We start from the raw sequence: 20,891 nt of genomic DNA, 5'->3' as shown, positions 1-20,891 counted from the left end.
ATAGAGTTTGTGGGGAGACCCACTTAGATACTCCGGGGTCTCCAACCTTGGAAGGCGACTGGGCCGTATCGACCTTCCTCGACAACACGTAGGACCCGAATGAACTTTCCAACTCAACTACCGTGACGACCTTACTCTTTCGTCAAGATGTAGCGTCGCAATCCACCTGCAATTATAAATTTGTTCCAAATCCCAGAGGAACCCAAGATGCAGGTGCAAACCAATTTTCATTTTCTTCCAATATTCCAATATGACGGTTACGAAGCCGACGGTCGGAGGCGTCAGGATTGCCATCGGTACGGACTTTAAAAATTCTCGCACAACCAAAATTCTACCAACTATAGCGCTAATTATGCTCTCTTAGATCGAGGAGGCACATTCACTGATGTGTGGGCGAGTCTGCCGGGAAAGCCTGACGTCGTCCTAAAGCTGTTGTCTGTTGACCCTGGTAACTACGCTGATGCGCCAACTGAGGGTAAGAAAATATGACTCTCGTAACGGAGCACTCGAGAAAGCCGGCTGATAAGCTATTACAAAGGTATCCGACGCGTCCTCTCGCTGTACCAAGGACGGGAAATACCCCGTGGGGTTCCTCTTCCGAAAGATGACCTAGAATTTATTCGAATGGGAACAACAGTAGCGACGAATGCCTTGCTTGAAAGGAAAGGAACCAAACATGCCTTTCTCGTAACGAAGGGCTTTCGCGACTTGTTGAAAATCGGCTATCAATCCCGACCGCGCCTCTTTGACCTAAACATCGTTAAACCCGATGTCTTGTACGCCGATGCCAGGGAAATTGACGAGAGAGTGACAATTGAGGGGTTTGATGAGGACTTGGATGGTTTGTTCAAGTCGGACAACGAGATACCAGGAGTGCTCGTGAGGGGCTCGAGTGGTGACATGATCCGCATCTTAAAGCCTCTCGATGAAGCTGCTGTGAGACAAACACTGCGAGACCTACGATCTCAAGGCTATGATACTGTTGCAGTGTGCTTGGCACATTCCTATGTTTTCCCAGCCCATGAAAACCGAATCGAAGAACTGGCTCTAGAGGAAGGCTTCACCCATGTGTCGTGTTCGTCTTCCGTGGCAGCCAAGATGATCAAGATGGTGCCCCGTGGAGGCTCTTCGTCAGCTGATGCGTACCTTACCCCTGAGATCAAGAATTATCTTAGCGGATTCTCAAAAGGATTCCAAGGTGGAAATTTGGATGGTGTGCGTTGTGACTTTATGCAGTCAGACGGTGGACTTGTAAGTCACGACCGTTTCAGTGGTCTCCGGGGTATCCTTAGTGGACCTGCAGGTAAGGCTAAACCTACACATGATTAGAGGGAACTAGACTGATAGCAAACAGGCGGTGTTGTGGGTTATGCCCGCACATCTTACGACGATCACACAAAGACCCCAGTTGTTGGTTTTGACATGGGAGGAACCTCGACTGATGTTTCTCGGTACGGCGGAAATTTCGAACATGTCTTCGAGAGTAATACCGCTGGTGTTACTATCCAGAGTCCGCAGCTTGATATCAACACCGTTGCCGCTGGAGGTGGCTCCATATTGTTCTGGCGAAATGGCCTATTCATAGTAGGCCCTGAGAGTGCTTCATCACACCCAGGCCCTGCATGTTATCGAAAAGGAGGGCCTTTGACAGTAACGGACGCCAATCTATTCCTAGGAAGACTCATTCCTCATTTCTTTCCTAAGATCTTTGGCGAGAATGAAAATCAGCCACTTGATGTGGAGATAGTGAAGAAGAAGTTCATCGAGCTGACGGATGAGATCAACCGTGACACTGGAAAATCACTCTCTCCTGAAGAGGTCGCCTGTGGTTTTCTTGATGTTGCCAACGAAGCCATGTGCCGACCCATCCGGGCGCTGACTGAAGGTAAAGGATATGACATTGGTATGTGCAATTCAAACCCCTTTGTGGATCTTATCCTAACGCACAATAGCGAATCATAACCTTGCTGTCTTCGGAGGTGCAGGTGGTCAGCATGCTTGTGATATTGCCAAAACACTCAAGATATCCACAATAGTCATCCACAAGCTCTCAAGCATCTTGTCCGCATACGGTAAGGCGCTTACCTTTAGATGGTTCATGATGTGTACTAACATTCCAAAGGCATGGCGCTGGCAGACGTTGTTCAAGAAGCACAGGAGCCTGTTAATGAGAGATACAACGAGATTTCTCGTGGTCGACTGGAAGAAAGACTTTCTAAGCTTGGAACCGTTGTCCAGGAACGATTGATGAGACAAGGCATACGAGAAAAGAGCATAACCTGTGAGATGTATCTCAACATGAGATACCAGGGCACAGAAACCTCGATCATGGTCCTCAAACCTGCCGACGGTGACTTCAAGAACGAGTTCAAGAAGATCCATCTGCGAGAGTTCTCCTTCGTCTTTCCCGACGAAAAGGCAATCTATGTCGACGATGTGCGTGTCCGGGGCATAGGTGCAAGTGAGAGAGAAGACTGGGAGGGAGAACAACTTGGAGAACAACTGCGTACTTTGAACTTCCAACCTGCCTCTCCGAAGTTGGTGGAGCGTATGGTAAATACTCCTTGGACTACCCATTATTTATACCCATTACTCATTGTTGTAGGTCCCCGTTTATTTCCAGAGAACAGGATACAAGCAAACCCCCGTGCTGGTGCTCGAGAGTTTGGCGCCTGGTCTATCAATTAATGGACCCGCTGTGATTATTGACCAGACCCAAACACTCGTTGTGGTACCGGGTGCTGTAGCCAAGGTTCTCCGCTCCCATGTTATCATTGACATTATTTCTACTTCCACTGCAACTATTGAGCAACCAACTGTGGTCGATCACATCCAGCTATCTGTTTTTGGGCATCGCTTTATGAGTATCGCGGAGCAGATGGGTCGCGCTCTACAGAAAACAGCAGTTTCTCTTAATATCAAAGAGCGACTTGATTTCTCTTGCGCCCTATTTGGACCTCAAGGTATGCATACATTACAATTATATGTTGGAACCAACTGACGTGATAATCGACAGGTGATCTGGTTGCCAATGCTCCTCATGTACCTGTTCATTTAGGATCCATGAGCTACGCAGTCAAGTACCAACATGAACTACACAAAGGCAAGCTATCACAAGGTGACGTCCTGGTAGCCAACCATCCGGAATCTGGAGGCAGTCACCTTCCAGACATAACCGTCATTACTCCGATCTTTGAAAAGACAGGCTCGACCGTGGCTTTCTACGTTGCCTCAAGAGGCCACCATACAGACATTGGCGGACTGGGTGGTACGTCAATGCCACCTAATTCCACCGAGCTCTGGCAAGAGGGAGCAGCTATCCGGTCCTTTAAATTGATCCATGGGGGAGTTTTCGACGAGAAAGGAATCACCGACATACTCTTGAGCCCAGGCGAGTACCCAGGTTGTACCGGGAGTAGGCACGTCCAAGACAACATCTCGGATCTGAAGGCGCAGGTTGCTGCAAATCATAAAGGCATGGTCCTGGTCCAGGCTCTCATCGAGGAATACACCCTCCCTGTGGTCCAAATGTACATGGGGGCCATCCAGTCGAATGCGGAGCTGGCTGTGCGTTCCTATCTCCTCGGTACACTCTCCAGACTTGGGCCCCATCTATCAGCCGTCGACCAAATGGACAACGGAACGTTAGTTAAACTTACGGTGGATATATCCAAAGATGGCTCGGCAACCTTCGACTTCACCGGCACAGGGGTCGAAATGCTAAGCAACATCAACGCACCGCCAGCAATCACCCACTCAGCCATAATCTACACACTTCGTCTCCTTATCGGCACCGACATCCCACTAAATCAAGGCTGCTTATCGCCAATCAATGTAATCATCCCGAAAGGGAGTTTCCTCAACCCATCAGCTGGGCCCGCCGTCTGTGCTGGTAACACGCAGACCTCGCAGCGCGTGGTCGATGTGATCCTACGCACTTTCCGTGCTGCTGCCGCTTCACACGGGTGCATGAACTGCATTGGGTTCTTCGGGGAGGGTGGCACCACCAGCACCGGTCAGAAGCTCCAAGGCTACGCGTATGCATTTGGTGAGACAATTTGCGGCGGCTCTGGTGCGACGGCGGCGCAAGATGGCGCGTCAGGTGTGCATACCCATATGACAAACACGCGCATCACAGACGTGGAGAGCCTTGAGAAGCGGTATCCTGTCATTCTGCGCGAGTTTGCTATCCGTGAAGGGACAGGTGGCAAAGGGTATCATCATGGTGGAAATGGTGTGGTTCGCGATATTGAATGCCGGGCTCCCCTGAGTTTCAGCGTTATAACAGAACGCCGAAGTGTGCCTCCATACGGAATGGAGGGCGGGGATGACGGTGAGCGTGGCGCGAACTACTGGGTGAGGAAGGTGCAGAATGAGCATGGGGCCGCTGAGTGGCGCTGGGTTAATATGGGATCGAAGAATATGGTCCGCATGCAGGCGGGAGATCGATGTGTGGTTTATACTCCCGGAGGAGGTGGATGGGGCTTTACTGGGGCAGCTGAGGACACCACTGGCACTGGGCATGTCGAGGGCCGGGGCCAGAATATCTTGGTCGGGTATCCAAGGGCATCCGGGAGTGTGAACGCTTATGATACTGCTCAACAAGCATCAAACTAAATATCCCATTAGATAATTACATTGAGAGAAGTTGTCAAAGTCTGGAATATCAGCAAACTGGCCCGTCAGGCCGGTTTTACATCTCGACAGTATTGGTTGGTGGGATACAACGCATCCCATTTACATTCCGTGAGTGCGTTCTATTCATATTTTACGGAATTACAAAAGCTCTACAAAGGGGTTGTATATTCTATAAGCCTATTCCAGATTCTTATAAATTACTCCGGAACATTGTCGGACAACGGCCCCGCGCTAAATCTGCGCTAAATCGTGGCTTCATCTCGCAGCTTTAAGTCGAAGCTTCTAGCATTTTATTCTGTTAGGAAGTTCTCGATCAAGACAACCACTCCTTGATCTTTCTCTTATCCAAGCGCACATTGTCAATATGGTCGAAACCTCTCCTACCCTGCCGCCGCTGCGTATCGGCACCCGGCGATCCAATCTGGCCGTCGTCCAGGCCGAGGGCATCCGCGATAGTCTGAAAAAGATTGCCCCAGAACGGTCCTATGAGATTGAAACCCTCCGAACACTTGGTGACCGAGACCAATTGACCGCGCTATACGACTTCGGCGCCAAGAGTCTCTGGACAACCGAATTGGAGGAAAAGCTCGTATCAGGTGAATTAGATGTCATCGTGCATTGCCTAAAAGGTAAATAAAACTGATTATTCTTCTATTTCCCCTCCGCATTTGAGTTAACCGGACCAGATATGCCAACCACACTTCCTGATACCTGCGAGCTCGCGGCAATTCCACCCCGGGATGATCCCCGGGACGCACTGATCGTGAAGTCCAGCCTGCCTTATACGAATATAAAAGAGCTTCCCAAAGGCGCAGTCGTAGGCACTTCCTCAGTCCGGCGTTCGGCTCAGCTCCGCCGTCTCTACCCCTATCTTCGCTTTGCGAATATCCGCGGCAATGTGGAGACCCGTCTAGCCAAGCTTGATAACCCAGCCAGCGAGTATACGTGCATGGTTATGTCCGCCGCAGGTCTTGAGCGTGTTGGCCTTAAGTTTCGCATCAACCAGTACCTGTGCTCTAAGGATGGGGGCATTTTCCATGCCGTCGGGCAGGGTGCCCTGGGCTTGGAGATACGCAAGGGTGATACGAAAACGCAAGAATTACTTGACCAGCTGGCTGATCGCAAGTCGACTCTCGCTTGCCTTGCTGAACGGTCGCTGATGAGAACCCTCGAAGGAGGTTGCAGTGTTCCTATTGGGGTTGAGACAGAGTGGATCCGATCTGATGTCTTAAAGATCACTGCCCTTGTCGTTAGTCTGGACGGCTCTGAGAGCGTTGAAGGTTCCCTTGAGGCGAGAGTGCAGACTGTCGACGAAGCAACGGAGCTAGGAAAGAAAATAGCGGCAAGATTGGTCAAGGCTGGTGCGGAAGCAATTCTCAAGGACATTAACATCAACCGTCCACCTAAGGACTGATAATTGAGATGAAATGAGGTCAAGGTGCCAAGAAAGGCCTGCGGAATTAAATTGAAGTCCATGCTGGAATACGAAATGTGATTGGAAGGTTGACAAAGTCAGAACCTAGAAACCAAGGAAATTATAGAGGGCACTGCTTGCTGAGTGCGTATATAGTGATAAAACCAAACTGGAGGCAAAGCACCTAATAATACAAGAACCGGTCACTTCTCGAAGTGGAAGCGTCACCGTTAGAATTGATATATAGAAATGGCCAAATTTCACTGTTCTTGCTATTGCTACATGGCTTAATGAAACTTGTTACTGGGAGTCCTATAGTGTAAGGGAGATAAGTTATATTGAGTACATCGTGATCACAGAATGAAGGACAACTTTCATAAAAAAGTAAGCGAGACGATGGAATGACTGAAATTGTGCAAGTAGATAAATTTGTTTTCTTGTTTTCCATTTCCTCTTCTAGAAAAGGGGAATGGTCGGAATCAATGTGGAAAAAAATAATAATAGTTTACCGAGGATGCATTATGGGGTTCCTATAAAGACCCGTAGAGTTAGGACCTGTTGGTGAAACAGACGAAACAGGCGAAACGGATGAACGAAGTGAACCAGATGAACCAGGAGAAACAGGAGAAACAGGCTCAGACTCAGGCCCAAACTCAGGCACAGGTCGTGGGGGCAAAGCAGGGGGATAAGGGCCTGGAACCGGCCGGTTATAAGCCAAATAAGTGTCAACAGGAGGAGGAGGGCGAGGCCGCACCGGAATCCGCGAGTTCATACGAGCCATACTAGCGGCAGGCGGGATCTGGAGAGCATTGACATATGGTTCTGGCGCGGAATCCTCAGCGCAGGAAATCGTCACAGGGAATGGCACAACCAAATCCCAGAGGAATGACTGGGCCTCGAGATGGTGCGCAATAGCAGTGGGGTTCCTGTAGCGCAAGAATTCAGCAATCAGCATATTCAAAGTGTCAGCGGTGTAAATGCAGGCCCAATCAAACTCGGACATCGGGTCCTGTCCGGGGCGATCGATCACAACCGTGAAAAATCCATTAGGTACAACTCGCACAAGCTCATTGGTCGGACAATCAATAGCCATCATCTGTCCGGCTCGTTTGAGCTGTTCCAATGACAGATGAAGCTGGTCTAGTCTATCACGGAGTTCGTCCTGGTTCGATAAGCCATTGTTTAGGTCGTCAATGAGGTGCTGGCAGAGGGCTTGGAATCCAGTGCGTGCAGTCTGGAAGAGCCGGGATGATGTGTTATCTAGCATCACTGGCATGGTTGGTCACCGATACCCGAAGCCGAAGCTAGCGGGATTATTCTGACGAGTTGTGGTAACAATGGTCGGGGAAGATGAATTCCTAACTCGAAAGCCAGCTAGGGTGGGTTGTCAAGGACGGTTCAGGCGCGATGGGATATGTATGATGGCCGGATACAGCCTATTTATATTGTCTCTCGGACGCTCTTTCCAACATGAGGCTATCATTGTGAATAATAAGGAAACGGGAACCAAAGTCAACAAGGAAGATAACAAAGGTTAGAAAGGAAACACATCGAACAAGGAGATCAGGATAATGCCCTTGTTGAGGTTCTTTGTTACTGAGCCGGCTATCGGAACCTTGGAGTATCGGAAAGTACTAGGCAAGAGTGCAACAAAACGTCGGACTATCAAGGCAGTATATAACTACCTATAGCTGTGGACAAAATTACAACATAAGCCTTTCTAGCCATAGACAATGATGTCCAAATAAATTATATGTATCGAGAATAGACTCCAAAGGTAGTGACTTTACAGCAAAATCAATCAAAGTGCAAAACAAAGCAACATTATTCCTCCAAGGGTATCAGCGTAAGTCGTAATTTCTTGGCATCCAAATCATGAGGAGAAACACGACAGGAAAACAAGGCGAGCAAACAAGAAAGCAACGTCATTAGAGACTAACGTCACTGGTACTGTGCTGAGCACAACGCACAATGGTAGTGCACAGACTTGGCTGTGAACAAAGTACAGCTATTGATGTCTGCTTGCGGATCTGACCCCATTATCTAGACGGCGGAACGACCCCAGCGGCGGCGACTGTTCAGTATGTCAGTATCAATCAATCAAAGCCATGTTATACGGTGCACATTGGCAACTTACGTTCCATCAGAGTTGTTATTGCGGACACGGAAGGTGAACCAAATGCCCTGAAGACTCATTAGTACTTGATCATACGTATCGGACATTCTCATCACATACCACGATAGCTGAAACAAGCCAGACAATAGCGGAAAGGAAGCTAAAGGCCTCAGCAGCCTTCCACCGGCCACACGTCTGGTCTCCTCTAAAGTGCCAGGACCAGATGCTGCCACATGGCAAGTGGCGGATGGTGTCGACGAGGACACCGAACGCAGCGAACCAAGCAAACGAAATGAGGATGTCCACTAGACTCCAGTAAGCATTGCTCCATATTCACCAGATAGTATATCAAGCACATACTAGGCCAGGAGAAGAATCCGGACGAGAATGGGATTAGCCATATAAGGCCCAGCAATATCGATAAGCCGGCGATTACTTCAGTATAGATCCATCGCGACTGGGGCCACCAGTTGACATCTGCGCCGCTGTTGTTGACCTCGGCAAGGTAGTGTCCGATGACACCTGCGACAACCTAGACAAGAGTTAGATGTGGTTTATAGTTGGCGTAGACTGGGAGGTATTTACAGCTGCAAAGGCGATCTCCGCAACGCGGAGGATGATAGAGGCAAGGCGCGAAATGACGGGCATTGTTAAGGTATTTTCAAATCAGTGAGCCGTTTGATAGAACCGAGAGATGTGAATGTATAAGGAGATAATATGTGAAGGTCGAGAAGGTGTAGCGTGGAGGAGAGGTATGGGCTGGGGAACACGAGAAGCTATATAACGTGTGAAGTCGCACAGGCAAGCAAACTGCGAGAGGGAGCGACAGTGTATTTTAAGCAAGGGACGAACGTGAAAATCCAATAAACAGAAAGAAAGAAAAAAAGAATTCAACTAAAAAGAACCTAAAAACAAAGCACGGCTTGCATTAGGCACGACCAATAGAGTCGATCTAAGCCTCCTAGTGTCGTCAGATCAGTTCCATATAGAGCAGTTCCTTTCCAACAAGCCAAGGTCACTATTGGTCCAAGTGTACTCCGTACCGTGAACAAAAACGTGCCCAACCGTTTTCCACTTTTCGTGGCGGACTGACCGCTGATGTGGACTGTGGCTGAATGCTCATCAACACCCGATCGGAGCAAGGAGTGGGCCTGGAATAGAGGCGTACAGGTACTGCATAGCCCTGGAAGTATTCGAATAGTACAGAGTACGGAGTACTGCTGCCTCCGTATCATCCCTGCCTTCCCCAGACCCAGCCTCCCATGCTTTAAAAATATCCTTGGCGTTGAGTACGGGCTCTGTGCTGGATGATATACGTGGCTTGCTTTTCGAGTGCCGATCCCGTCGACTATTGGCGATAGCTCTGATTTGAACCAGAATTGGGTTGTCTCTTTGTCTCCACCCAGGGCGATCATTTGTTGCTGTCTGACAGGTGCATGCTGTTTTCCAGGCATACAACATGCGAAATACCGACAGGGGAGATCCGGTTTGAAGCGAAGAGTACTTGACACATCTGACAACACTTGACATCATGTTTAACCTGTCAACTGACTGCTCTCCTCCATCCCTGTCTGTCAGCCCTATGACGTGGGGGCCACGGAGGGACTCGAATTTGTGTAGTTTTGGCCTTACGATCTCTTATAAGGATTATGTATGATTCATTCTGCATTGGGTTTGGTTATAAAGTTATTTCTAAAATTACTACATATGTTGTAGTAGTATTTCATGTTGACAAGTGGAGAATAGCCGAACTACCTAGGTAGGCAGCATAGCAAAACATCGAAATGTATATGTAGGAAGAGCCTAGAAACATGCAGGCGATGTGAAGTGTACATTTTGAGCTAATAGTGGGCCGTTGATACTATGAATAGCCAGAGTAGCAAGGGCCAGAAGAATGAGGCACATCCACTTTGGAAAGCCCAAGAGGGGAAGGCTAAATTCGAAATAATGCTGCCTACATACAACATCCCCAAAAATAAAATAAAATGACATATACACAATCACCTCCCATCCGCAACATCTAATACAAAGTAAAGTATCAACTATTACAATATTTTCACAGGAATACTAAGTATTCTTCCGATCCAAGTGCCATGCCATCACATCGCGGAATATCCCCTTGGAACCAGTCTCGATAGTATCGCCATGGCAGGGAATCAAACGATCAAAGTCCCACTGATCAATCCTTCTCATAGACATATTAAACGCTGTCCGATCCTGTGCCGAGAGAATATACCACGCAAACCGTCTCTGCCATGTAGCCGGGGGCTTGGTGGACATCAGCGGCAGAAGAAGCTTTGTGAGGAAATTAGTCCCTGATGCTTCAGGGCTCTTGCAATACTGCTCCTTAGCAGGCAGGTTGAAGAGCAGATCCGCCTCGATGACCGTGCGCGTGGGCTTATGGAGAAACACCAGCTCGCGCGATCCGTGGCCATATACATATTCACTCTCAAACTCGGTATCGAACTCCTTGGAGATCGACCGCGGCAGTTGATCTTCCTTCTTGAATACGTGTTCGAACGGGGTGTCCTGATACTCCGGGTTCGATTGCCGCTTCTCGTAGAGACCCTCCGGGGCTAGAATCTCTGCTTGCGGGTACGCGTTCTTCCATGGGGTGAGGTTGAGGTGGTGTTCGAGATCTGGCGCCGCGATGTATTTGACATTTCCGCCGAGCGACTCGACTGTCTCGCGAACTTCGGGCGTTAGGCCGACGGGCGAGAATACTGCGAGGGAACCGGTGGCAAGCTTGACTGTCGTACGCAAGGAGGGTTAGCACTGAATCTTAATCAACTGAAGAGTCCCCATGGGCTTGACAGGACTATGCGCCTTGTAGGTGGGTTCTGCAAGGGTGGGCAACTCACCCAGCGTCCCTCGCCCGCCAAACTGCAGGTGTCCGAACCGTGCGAAGGGCAGACTCATGGTCACAATTTCTGGCGTCACATGGCGAATTACCATGGTCGCGGAAGGGTTGGCTGGAAAGAGCTGTGGCATGTTGGCGCCTTTTGCTTTTTCCTTGTGATTTTTGAGTTCGAGAGCTGTAAGGCGTTGGATGTCTCAGTTGATGTGTCTTCGACAGATGTATTTTAGAGCCCGCGCACTAACAGACCAAAGAAATGTTTCGATTGTAAAATAGTAAATGATTGAAGAGCAGCTCTCGAGGTTTAATAAATGTCTTACCTCTTAGGGAAGCAAGTGGCCAGACTTGGGATGACGTATGACATGCTTATCTCTCCAGGGCTCCACTTTGGATCGAGGCTGACCGGATTTGTCATCTTGGGACACCCGTGGACCTCAGGAACTCCTGGGATGTACTTTACCCTAGAAAATATCCACGAACGACAGGAACTACAGAAAGACGGAATAAGAGAGTCAGTCTTACACATCCTCGGTATTCTCGAGGGGGACGCTCGACCTTTAGATGGGCGATTTTCCCCACATCTATCTTGGAGGCATACGCCAGGGGATGGCAACTGCTTCGTGGACATTCTTGGCTGCAACCGCGACGGGCCGGATCCAAGTCCCACTAGGTGGTCTACTAGGCTTTTGTGGTTGGTTGCCATTCGCGCAGCAGCTAGAGCGGTTACTATCCGGTCTATCCCTTATTCCTGGCAGCGCTCAGTCACAGAGTCTAATATCCGGGTTCTACTTTGATGAAATTGCTGAGATATCGCGCTCCGATCAGCCTGTTCATAATTCTGTTTTATCTACGCCTATGTTTCTAAGTCATGGATCAGATGATCCATGGGTACCTGTGGAGCTGGGACGACAGGCATGTCAAGTTTCGCGGAGGCTTATAGTACGTGTCGACTGGCAGGAGTTCACTAGCGCAGAGGGTGACGGCTATTGGGTTAAGGAACCTGAGGGGTTTGACCATATTCTGAAGTTCCTCGAAGGTTGATTTGACGAGACACGCTGCCAGTGGGCCGTCTATGGCTATACCTATATACGTATATGCGTATGTAGACCTGGAAGGAAGGCGCCAAGTTACCGTCAAAAGGTCATTCCCAAAAGGCCATTCCAGAATATCAAATACCTATACAGGTAAAACAGAAGTGTGAGGCTAGGAAGGTGCATCCCACAAGACGATTTGTTTTGCATGTCACGAGATAAAGGACAAATAGGAAAGTACGGGATGTTTCATTCTAGGAAGGTGCGTCTGTTGGGAATATAAATCCCCCCCTCCTCAATTCCCCAATCTTTCCTCTTCAACTCTTCTCCCAGGGTTCCTCTCTGGGTGACTGGTGAAGCTCCAAATGACATACCTAGGTACCTAGGTAGATAAGTAGCGTATCATTGTATAATCACATTGAAATGGATGTCTACTCTAGTTCCTGGTAGCTCTCTGTCTTCTCAGCATCCTGGGAAAGGAACATGCATTGAAGGCAGGAAAAACGTTGAGTGATGAGGGGAAAAAAATTTATAAAAAATTATGGTGATTCACAATGACAATGACGCCCCTAGATTTTGCAGATGGAAATCGAGAGTAGATGCCTGCAACGGAACAGAAGGCGATGCGCCATGGCGCCGAGATCGGTAAAAGAAAGGTGCAACAATAGCGGATTAAATGGCTGGGAAGGAGACGGAGAAATAGGAAATGGCGTGAAGTAGGTCATTGAAGCTTAAGATAGTACATTAATGCAAGGAATGATCCCGTTGAAAATTTATCCATATCGGCCGACGGGAACGTCGTGGCGATGAAGATCCTTGGACCATTCCGGTGCAACCTTATCCCGCTCATAGAGCAGGCCACAGTTATGGCAGAGTGTCTAGACATGATGGTTAGAAACAGTTGGTCACACATTCTAGAGTGACCACTTACCCGTGGGCCATCTGGACCATCGCGCACAGCCCAAACTGCTGTGCCCCACACCGCACAGTTCTTGCATCTCCAGCTTTGGCGTTCCCTGTAGGCACAATTCATTAGTGAATATTCCAGTGAGATGTAGATATGCCTAGCAGCCACATACCATTCGGAAAGCGTCCCACCGCCGCCACCGTACCCAGCCCCTGATCCGGTATCAGGAGTTCCCCGGCCACCAGGAGTGCCACTTCTGCCTGTAGGACTCAAGCTCCGGAATCGGCGCTTGCGCTTATTCCTTTCTCCACGTCCGAGAGGAGTCTCACTATCTACCTCGAAGTAATTGCCACTGGTCTGCCTTGAGACCTCAGGTGTGATTCCCGTAGTAGAAGAGAACCTAGCTGTTTCTCGGCGCAGACGTCGGATCTGACGCTCACGGTCACCTTCTCTCCGCTCGATTTCTTCCTTTGACAGTGTCTCGACCTGAGGTTGCCACTCATCGCAAATGGTTTCAGGGTCGTAACGCCAGCCAGCCTCCACGCCGTTGGCTGCCAAATTCTCGATTTCGTTGCCGTAGCCGGTGAGGCCGCTGACAAGAGCACCGCTTTCGCAGACTTCCTTTTGAACTTCAAAACTGCCTCGTATATGGCATGTGCAATCGCACTAACCCATTCACCACCAAGGCTGAGATCTGCGCAAGTGATACGCGCAAACTCTTCAGCCATTCCGGGTGGGTGTAGTAGAGACCACTCGAATTTGTCTGTGTAAAGCTTGTTTTGCAGGTTGATGTTGAGGGTGATCAAGCACCGATATGCGTCATCTGGGTTCAAAAGGCTGTCGTTTACCAGCGCTTCCTTGGTCACCGTCACAGTGGACGTCACATCGGGCCGGTTATCAGGTGTCCCAACATTGGCGGCAGCTGGTGTCGTCGACGTGTCTCTTGACGGTTCAGTCTGTGGCGGAGCACTGGGCAGAGTACCCGCATCTGTACTCTGGAAGAGTGGATGGAGAGCAACGCCAGCGTATTCCTCCAGCTGTTGCCGGATCTGGTTGCTGATGGTCATGGTCGTGGCTTGAGGATTTGGGAGATCAAGATCGCGGACGAATCCAATAGCAAATTCTTCGGGCGTGGAGAGTGATTCGTGGAGGTTCCATAAGAAGGTATCCTTAATACGGAACGGGGGTAATGGGTCAGGTCTGCGATACGCAGGAAGAGTCTGATTGATGCTAGGGTCCACGACTGTGCGTGGGAAAGGGAATGGCTCAAGGGGTTGATGAGCGGGGACTTCAACGTCAATTCGGATAGGAACGAGTGTCAAGGGGAGTTGCGCTTGAATCTGCAGTTGATCGGCACACCTAGAATCACCACGCTGTATGTTAGCCAGATTTAAGGATAGACAGGGAAAACAGAGGCCGCTCTCGTTAATGGCCACATCAGTCCTGACAATAGGGAACATACGCTGGTCGCAGCATTCTCTTGATCATCCACTCGCGAAAGAGGCCTTGCACCTCCACCGGCGCATGCACTTCTTTGCCCAGCTTCTCTGAGTAGGGCACCAACTTGTCGGTAGCGGATTCTTCACGCCGAAGACTCCTCAGTCCCGTCGGCCGCCGGGGCCCATCGGTCTCATCAAAATCCTCGTCATCAAAGCCATCTTCTGCGTAATTGATGGCTGTGGTACCACGCTTCGTGGTGCGCGGAGTCGGGCCGGTCTGTGACGGAGGATTGACAGGTGTGAGCAACGCGTTTCCATACTGGCGCATGCGCGGGGGATAGGAACTGATATAGCCTCGGAGAGGGGACATGTTGGCGACTCAATTGCACAATAACATGCCCCTTCGAGGTATGGGCGGGAGAAGAGAGAGCTTGCGATTGTTTTGATCAGCTCGATGTTCGAAGGGCTGATCACTGCAGTGAGGCACAATTGAGAATGGCCCAAGCGCGAAAAGTTTAACAACGAGTACTTGTAAGATGCCACAGCATAAAGTAAATGTGTGACAAAAATCAAGATCGCGTCAAAGGCATCCAGATATGATCCAGTTGGAGAGATTGGCTCTGAGATCGATATTCTGCGCGACTTTGCCCAATCCGACGCTAGTCCCATTCCAAGGAGGGCATCATGTGATTAATGCCTCAGGCCAGCACGACTGGAAACCATCATAGTAAGACAACGCAGACATCAATGGGCGTATCAATGAACAATAAAAGTCATCAATACCCACTGGCCTTTTCTCATTTCTCTTAAGCCATAGCTACATATGTACGTATTGGATAAGGGCTCATTGTGGTATGAAAACAGACTCAAATCCAAAACAAGCAAACGGAATGTGAGGGAAGGCTACAATTTCCAACTAGACCTGCACTATATATTCAATCTCCACAGCCAACCTAACTGATTCACAAGAAAAGAAATTTACCAATCAGACTAGAAAATGGATACACCGAAAGGAAGGAGAACACCCAAACTGCTGAGTACGCCAGCGCTGTTGTCGGTAAGATGGAAGGTTGAATATTTGTTGCAGACATATTTAGATGCAACTTTAGGAAAAAAATAACAGTCGAAACTTCGAGGCACAAGGCCGGGGGAATGATAATCGCACATGCAAGGGAAAGAAGAAAAGAGGAAAAACAAAAAAATTAGAAATCAGCGGAGCCCAATAACACTCTGCGATGGGATTAGCTATAAAGCGTTTTAAGTGAGGATTGGGGCCTTACCATCTCCAAAGTCCACACACGCCGGATCCAGACCTTTACTGGCCCCTCGACGCCCTCGACGTCGTGCAGCTCAATGCCCTCCCACCAGCAGCGGCGGGCAGGTTTGCGCCAAAACAGGAGAAGCTTCTGGGCCATGCCCACGGAATTGTTGTTTGACAGGTCTCCGCGGATATCGGTGCGGAGTTTGGCCAGTGCAAGACTGCAGATTACTGCCTTGTTAGGCTCCGGGGCACGGTGGCCCCACTGGTCAGCACGATCAAATCCTCTACATTATATATTAGCATTGGCCCACGATTGTAATATCGAGTTTAACTCACCCGGCTGTCAGCATTTCAATAAGATGCTGTTCGGTTGATCCAATCTCCTCGCTCTTGCGGAGTCCAGAAAAGATGCCGTTCTGTTTCAACAACGACCTACCCGCCCCCCCGCTTGACTTCAAGCATTTCATCGTGCCCAATGTCGGCGCGAGGGGGAATGACATAGAAGTCGAGATCCTCTCGGAGTACAATGATGCCAGCACGGTCCTGGAGCATGTCACGGGCTGATCCCTGCATGGGATCCGACATTTCCATGTCTGGTGAGTTTGAGCCGGAAGGCAGAGATGTGGGGATGGTTTGGGCAACAGTTCGGAAGAAATCCAGCATGTACTGAAGTGAGACCGGATCATACTAGATAATATCTGTCAGAAAGAATCTGATACTCAAGATAGAGATTTGCGTACGTCAACCGGGAATACATCCCCGTCATGGAAACCATTTGTGGCATGTCCATCTGGGAGGAGGCCATTGGGGAAAAGAGAGAGCAGAACGAATTCAGGCAAAGTCAACAGCTCATCCCGTGAAAGGGTGAACCGCGTACCACTATCAACTTGTTAGACTATGCATAATTGAGATATGAATGAAGCGCGATCCTACCGAAGATCAAGACCGACGTGTTCATCTCCACCGATGTCTATTATAACATGTTAGCGAAAAGCACACAAAGCATATTTGATTGTCAAACACACCACCAAGAGTGTTAATTGGCGGCCCCCCAGTCTGCTGAACCTGGGTTATGATACTGGAGGCGCCTCCTGCAGCAGCCATCACGTAGGTGAATGACTCAAGTGGACTATAGCCTTCTGTGTATGGCGGTGGTGGTTCACCGTCGTCGGACGAGCCTTCGTTTTTTGGTTCAGTGAAAGACGCTTTTGTGTCAGCAACTGCCGAAGATGGGGCCGGCTCGAGCGACTCCTCGACAGGCGCTGGAGGCGCTAAGGCTGGAGGACAAGCTGGTCCAGGTTCAGTAACTTTATATGGGCGATTGGTGTCCGGAAGTGATGAGAAGACAAGAGATGAAAACGGCGGAGGATATGCGGGTGAGGAACTCGACGCTGATGCTGGGGAGTGCGGTGGGGGTGCAGTGTAATAATCGTCGTCCTCCTCTAGGGAGTCCGTTGAATGAGGCGGACACGCCGTGGTTGAAGGGTCCGACGGCGGCGTTTCTCGCGACACCGTGGTTTCTATTATCGCCTGAATCACGTCAGACAGGCTGATTTGGGCAAGCAAAAATGATAAAATGCTGACTTTTAGTCTAGCAATGCGACTGATCTGGGTCGAGTCTCGTCCAAGTCGCTGTGTTCAAGAGTCTTGGCAACTTTCCAATTCAATGACTGACTTTCAGCACCAGGATGAAAGAATCTTTGTCTCCAAAATGAGTAAAAGAGATATACGCTTCATCTGCTAGATTCGCAGTGATTGAGTGTTAGAGAAAGAGAGCGCTTAAGAGGTTGGGGAAGACGGGTAGATCAACTTGGGACGGCGGTAAGTCCGAGCGCCTCACTAGCCATCGAGACATTGGCACGTGCCGTGTCCTCTGTGATTTCGTGTTAGTTTGTTTTGGTTTTAGTTTTAAACTGTGGGTTTCCTCTTCCTAGAGGCCATTATTATTGTGGGATGAATTTAGACGTGTCTACAGCGTAGTGAAGTCATGGTAACCTTAGGTATGCCCATGCTTAGACCTATTTCCAGCCGGTCCCCCGCAAAACCGCCTCCTATTGATCTCTCATTTCATGCCATCCATTGATGACTGTGACCATCTTTTGGTTTTTGTTCCTAACGTTAGAAGAATTCAAGAGTATTGTACGTATAGGAACCATTTCCTTTTTAGTTTTTCTGGAATACTCATTATCAAACTCGAAGATCATCTTCATAGTCTGTATAACCTTGGAATATACCTACCTACATACTTATGTACGCCACATGGATAATCTTAAAACCATGTCTCGGATACTTACTATGAGGATCACAAGGAAAACAAAAAGAATCAAGTGTGACTTGGTAGAGAAATCATGATCTAACTGTTGGTATGACTAGTTTGGTGTGGAATAGGGGTAGTCACATCTAGGCAATGACAACGAAAGTCATCGTCCAGACGCCCCTGAGAAGAGATAAAAGAGATAAAAAGGGAGGATATTTATGTGTATATGTAACGACTTCCATGGGAGAGAGATACGCGCTATATGTGCATTTCATTTGTGCACTTCAATATTTAGATATTTTTATTTAAGTCGTATCAGACGTTACGCTCTGCGAAGCTCTGAATCAGACCCTCGAGAGTCGGTTCATACTCTTTCAAGCTGACCTGGTCACCCTCAAGAATAGTATTGGCCTGTACAAAGACCTTACGTGGGACCTTGTTCTTCAGAACAACCTCACGAACGGTGGTTCCCCACCAGCTGTCGACAGAGGTAATATCGTCGTACAAGCCCTTACCAGCCTCAACATCTGCGGTACTCTTGTACACATGCAGCTTCTGGAGGTACTTCTCCACGGCAGGACGCCCGTGAGTCAAAATCTTGGACCGGTCAAGATGAATCTCCAGATCAGAGAGATCCTCCTTGCTGTAAGACAACTTGACGAAGTCATCACCGGCATCGAGGAAGGTGCGCAGAATACTATACCGAGCCTGCATGTGTGCCTGGCCCCATTTCTGGGTCTTCGGATCCCAGAACTCGAGGGCGACCAAACCTGCGCGAGCCATGGAGAGGTAGGCTACGTACAGGACGTCGCCGGCCTCGCCGGCCAAGTCTTCCTTGCCATCACCGAATCCAAAGATCTTCAGGATGCCAAAGTCGCAGCCAAGAACCATGGCCACGCACTCAGCACGGCACTCCTCATATGACGAAGCAATTGAACCGAATACCGAGCTCCATGTCTGTCCAGGCTTGTACCAGGTCGACACGGGCTTGTTGGTGACGGGGCTGATGGGTGGGTTCTCAATGTCGAAGTTGTACTTCCCTGGCGCTGTCTCCTGCAGCAGCTTACCAGTTCCATGACCCAGCAACTCGTGGATGCCGACCTGGACCTCAAAGGCCGGGTCGCGGAATGCGCGGAAGACTTCCTGGTCTCTCTCAGCGACGAAAGGAATAGCCTCGTTAGGAGCCTTGGCGCTGAGAACGTTGCCCAGGGACACATTCTTGAAGCCAAGGTTCTGGCGAATGTCATCATAATTAGGCAGGTTTATGCCAGCTGGGAGACCCGAGCAGGCGAAACTCAAGACCTCCAATGAAGTGAAGTCGGGGCTGAGGAACTTGTCCTTCTCAAAGTCCGTACCCCAGGGCAGCTTGGGAATCATGCTCTCGGCACTGTCAACCAGCGTCCCGAAAGCTCTGGTGCGCTCCAGATTGACCTAAAAATGTTAGAGACAGCAGTAGATATAAACTCGTCACGTGTCATACCAAAGCAACGAAGCCTTCCCATTCTCCGCGCACACCATGGGGGTCTCTGTATGTTTCAACAAATCCCAGGTTCGTCTCCAGGACTGGCTTTTGGTCCTTAACCCAGATGCGCTGGCTCTCCTTGAAAGCCTCGATTGAACCAGCTCCAAATGAAAGAGCATATGAGTCCAACATCTTCTTCTGGTTTTCATTTGCTGCAGCAAGTCCCGCCTGCTTAATGCTGTGCGCGATCTTTGCCATCTCTTCCTGATGGTCACCGAAGACAAGACGCAGCGTCTTTCCCTTCAGGTCTCCGTCAAGCTCGAATGCGACCGCATCGCCGAGGTCCCGGTCCTTCACAGGAGGCGACGAAACACCAGATGCGATCAAAAGCTCGAAATCACCCGAGGATGTCTTCCGGATTCTAGTGTTCTCTAACGCAAGTCCCTTCTTCTCCATCAAGTCACCAATTGCTGTGATTTCCTCCTGTGAGATTGTCGGGGAATCGGGGTAGTAGGTGGTCATGTGCCCGTGCTTGGGATATCCGAGGTGCATCATCGACTCTTCACTGGTCTCGTATATCCCTCCTCCAGTGGTGCTAGCCTTCTGGAAAGCCGCCTTCGTCTCCGCAGTAGCCGATGACAGAGCTTCGAATGCAGATGCGGACAGCCGAGGAATGAACTTCGAGTCTCCAAAGCCCTTGTAATTTCCGCAGTTGCCTAAGAATTGACCCGCATATTCAAGGAAGAAACGGAGATCATCGGAGCTGACTTGTGTCTTCTGGGCGAGGCTGTTCCAGTCGCCATTGGAAGCATGGTACAGTGATAGGATGAGGTCGTAGATGGGTTCGGACTCGGGGGAAACCTGGCGCAGGGTGACTCGAGTGCCCTCAAATGCGGCTCTGTATACATTCCAGAAAAGTTAGCTGCCAAGAGCTCTTAGAAGGCGTGGTATTGGCGGGTGTATCGCAGGAACACCGTACCTGCTCATGAAGTGCGCATATTTCCTCAAGTTTTGGTCTTTGAGGGTATCGAAGTGTGACTTGACTTCCAGTCTCACCACGGTAGGAGGGGAGTCAGCTAAGTAATGCTGTTTGATGCTTTCGTCCATGGCGGCGCGGGTTAGATGAGAATACGAGGAGAATGTGTTTGCCAGTCGGGGAGTCGATAGGCGCGAGATTCGATGGAGGGGTAACAAAGGTAACACGGATCTCCGCGCAATGCCACGCATAGAGTGCATACGGAGGGGCTTCACGACGAAGTATGACATATCATGAAGAGGCACCAATCAGGTACGTGTTTCCTTTGCCACGGTCGGATCACCAATGGAGTTCCGATCTACATTTGCTTGGCACCGTTTTGATTTGCTACCTAGGTAATTGATTGTTCTCGTTGTCACTTTGCTTAATTACAACTGTTGCAGTGACTATTTACTATACCGAGAATGTGCAATAATAGAAATATGTAGCAATAACAGGCAATAAGAAGGGGTATCAGCTGAAAATAACAAGAA

General features: G+C 49.4%; 9 protein-coding genes across 9 annotated transcripts; 3 read left to right on the top strand and 6 right to left on the bottom strand.

Annotated features, from left to right (window-relative positions):
• Positions 1-250: 250 nt before the first annotated feature.
• N7489_010458 (uncharacterized protein) lies at positions 251-4,617 on the top strand (the record flags this gene model as incomplete). The annotated part of the gene is made up of 8 exons (XM_056716207.1): positions 251-296; positions 365-475; positions 539-1,303; positions 1,355-1,903; positions 1,953-2,072; positions 2,123-2,553; positions 2,606-2,963; positions 3,017-4,617. The coding sequence occupies 8 exons, from the start codon at positions 251-253 to the stop codon at positions 4,615-4,617; spliced, it is 3,981 nt and encodes a 1,326-aa protein (XP_056563829.1).
• A 385-nt stretch (positions 4,618-5,002) lies between these two features.
• On the top strand, positions 5,003-6,052 carry N7489_010457 (porphobilinogen deaminase; the record flags this gene model as incomplete). Its single annotated transcript, XM_056716206.1, has 2 exons — positions 5,003-5,267; positions 5,325-6,052. The coding sequence occupies 2 exons, from the start codon at positions 5,003-5,005 to the stop codon at positions 6,050-6,052; spliced, it is 993 nt and encodes a 330-aa protein (XP_056563828.1).
• A 505-nt stretch (positions 6,053-6,557) lies between these two features.
• Positions 6,558-7,328, bottom strand: N7489_010456 (uncharacterized protein; the record flags this gene model as incomplete). Its single annotated transcript, XM_056716205.1, has 1 exon — positions 6,558-7,328. One exon carries the CDS (start codon positions 7,326-7,328, stop codon positions 6,558-6,560), a length of 771 nt encoding a protein of 256 aa, XP_056563827.1.
• A 767-nt stretch (positions 7,329-8,095) lies between these two features.
• On the bottom strand, positions 8,096-8,816 carry N7489_010455 (MARVEL domain-containing protein; the record flags this gene model as incomplete). The annotated part of the gene is made up of 5 exons (XM_056716204.1): positions 8,096-8,126; positions 8,190-8,236; positions 8,289-8,473; positions 8,529-8,700; positions 8,754-8,816. 5 exons carry the CDS (start codon positions 8,814-8,816, stop codon positions 8,096-8,098), a joined length of 498 nt encoding a protein of 165 aa, XP_056563826.1.
• Positions 8,817-10,235: 1,419 nt separating this feature from the next.
• N7489_010454 (uncharacterized protein) lies at positions 10,236-11,159 on the bottom strand (the record flags this gene model as incomplete). The annotated part of the gene is made up of 2 exons (XM_056716203.1): positions 10,236-10,918; positions 11,030-11,159. 2 exons carry the CDS (start codon positions 11,157-11,159, stop codon positions 10,236-10,238), a joined length of 813 nt encoding a protein of 270 aa, XP_056563825.1.
• A 472-nt stretch (positions 11,160-11,631) lies between these two features.
• N7489_010453 (Phospholipase/carboxylesterase/thioesterase) lies at positions 11,632-12,066 on the top strand (the record flags this gene model as incomplete). Its single annotated transcript, XM_056716202.1, has 1 exon — positions 11,632-12,066. One exon carries the CDS (start codon positions 11,632-11,634, stop codon positions 12,064-12,066), a length of 435 nt encoding a protein of 144 aa, XP_056563824.1.
• Positions 12,067-12,829: 763 nt separating this feature from the next.
• Positions 12,830-14,772, bottom strand: N7489_010452 (putative RSC complex subunit Sfh1; the record flags this gene model as incomplete). Its single annotated transcript, XM_056716201.1, has 5 exons — positions 12,830-12,934; positions 12,988-13,072; positions 13,136-13,584; positions 13,635-14,322; positions 14,426-14,772. 5 exons carry the CDS (start codon positions 14,770-14,772, stop codon positions 12,830-12,832), a joined length of 1,674 nt encoding a protein of 557 aa, XP_056563823.1.
• Positions 14,773-15,611: 839 nt separating this feature from the next.
• N7489_010451 (putative general stress response protein Whi2) lies at positions 15,612-16,013 on the bottom strand (the record flags this gene model as incomplete). Its single annotated transcript, XM_056716200.1, has 3 exons — positions 15,612-15,632; positions 15,683-15,947; positions 16,000-16,013. 3 exons carry the CDS (start codon positions 16,011-16,013, stop codon positions 15,612-15,614), a joined length of 300 nt encoding a protein of 99 aa, XP_056563822.1.
• Positions 16,014-18,235: 2,222 nt separating this feature from the next.
• Positions 18,236-20,648, bottom strand: N7489_010450 (dipeptidyl-peptidase III; the record flags this gene model as incomplete). Its single annotated transcript, XM_056716199.1, has 3 exons — positions 18,236-19,351; positions 19,401-20,280; positions 20,362-20,648. 3 exons carry the CDS (start codon positions 20,646-20,648, stop codon positions 18,236-18,238), a joined length of 2,283 nt encoding a protein of 760 aa, XP_056563821.1.
• Positions 20,649-20,891: the final 243 nt, after the last annotated feature.

Source organism: Penicillium chrysogenum (genome assembly GCF_028827035.1).
Source record: "Penicillium chrysogenum strain IBT 35668 chromosome Unknown utg000005l_segment0_segment0, whole genome shotgun sequence".
Lineage (NCBI taxonomy): Eukaryota > Fungi > Ascomycota > Eurotiomycetes > Eurotiales > Aspergillaceae > Penicillium > Penicillium chrysogenum.
The sequence above is the reverse complement of the archived record's forward strand: the minus strand, read 5'-3'. Positions and strand labels throughout refer to the sequence as shown.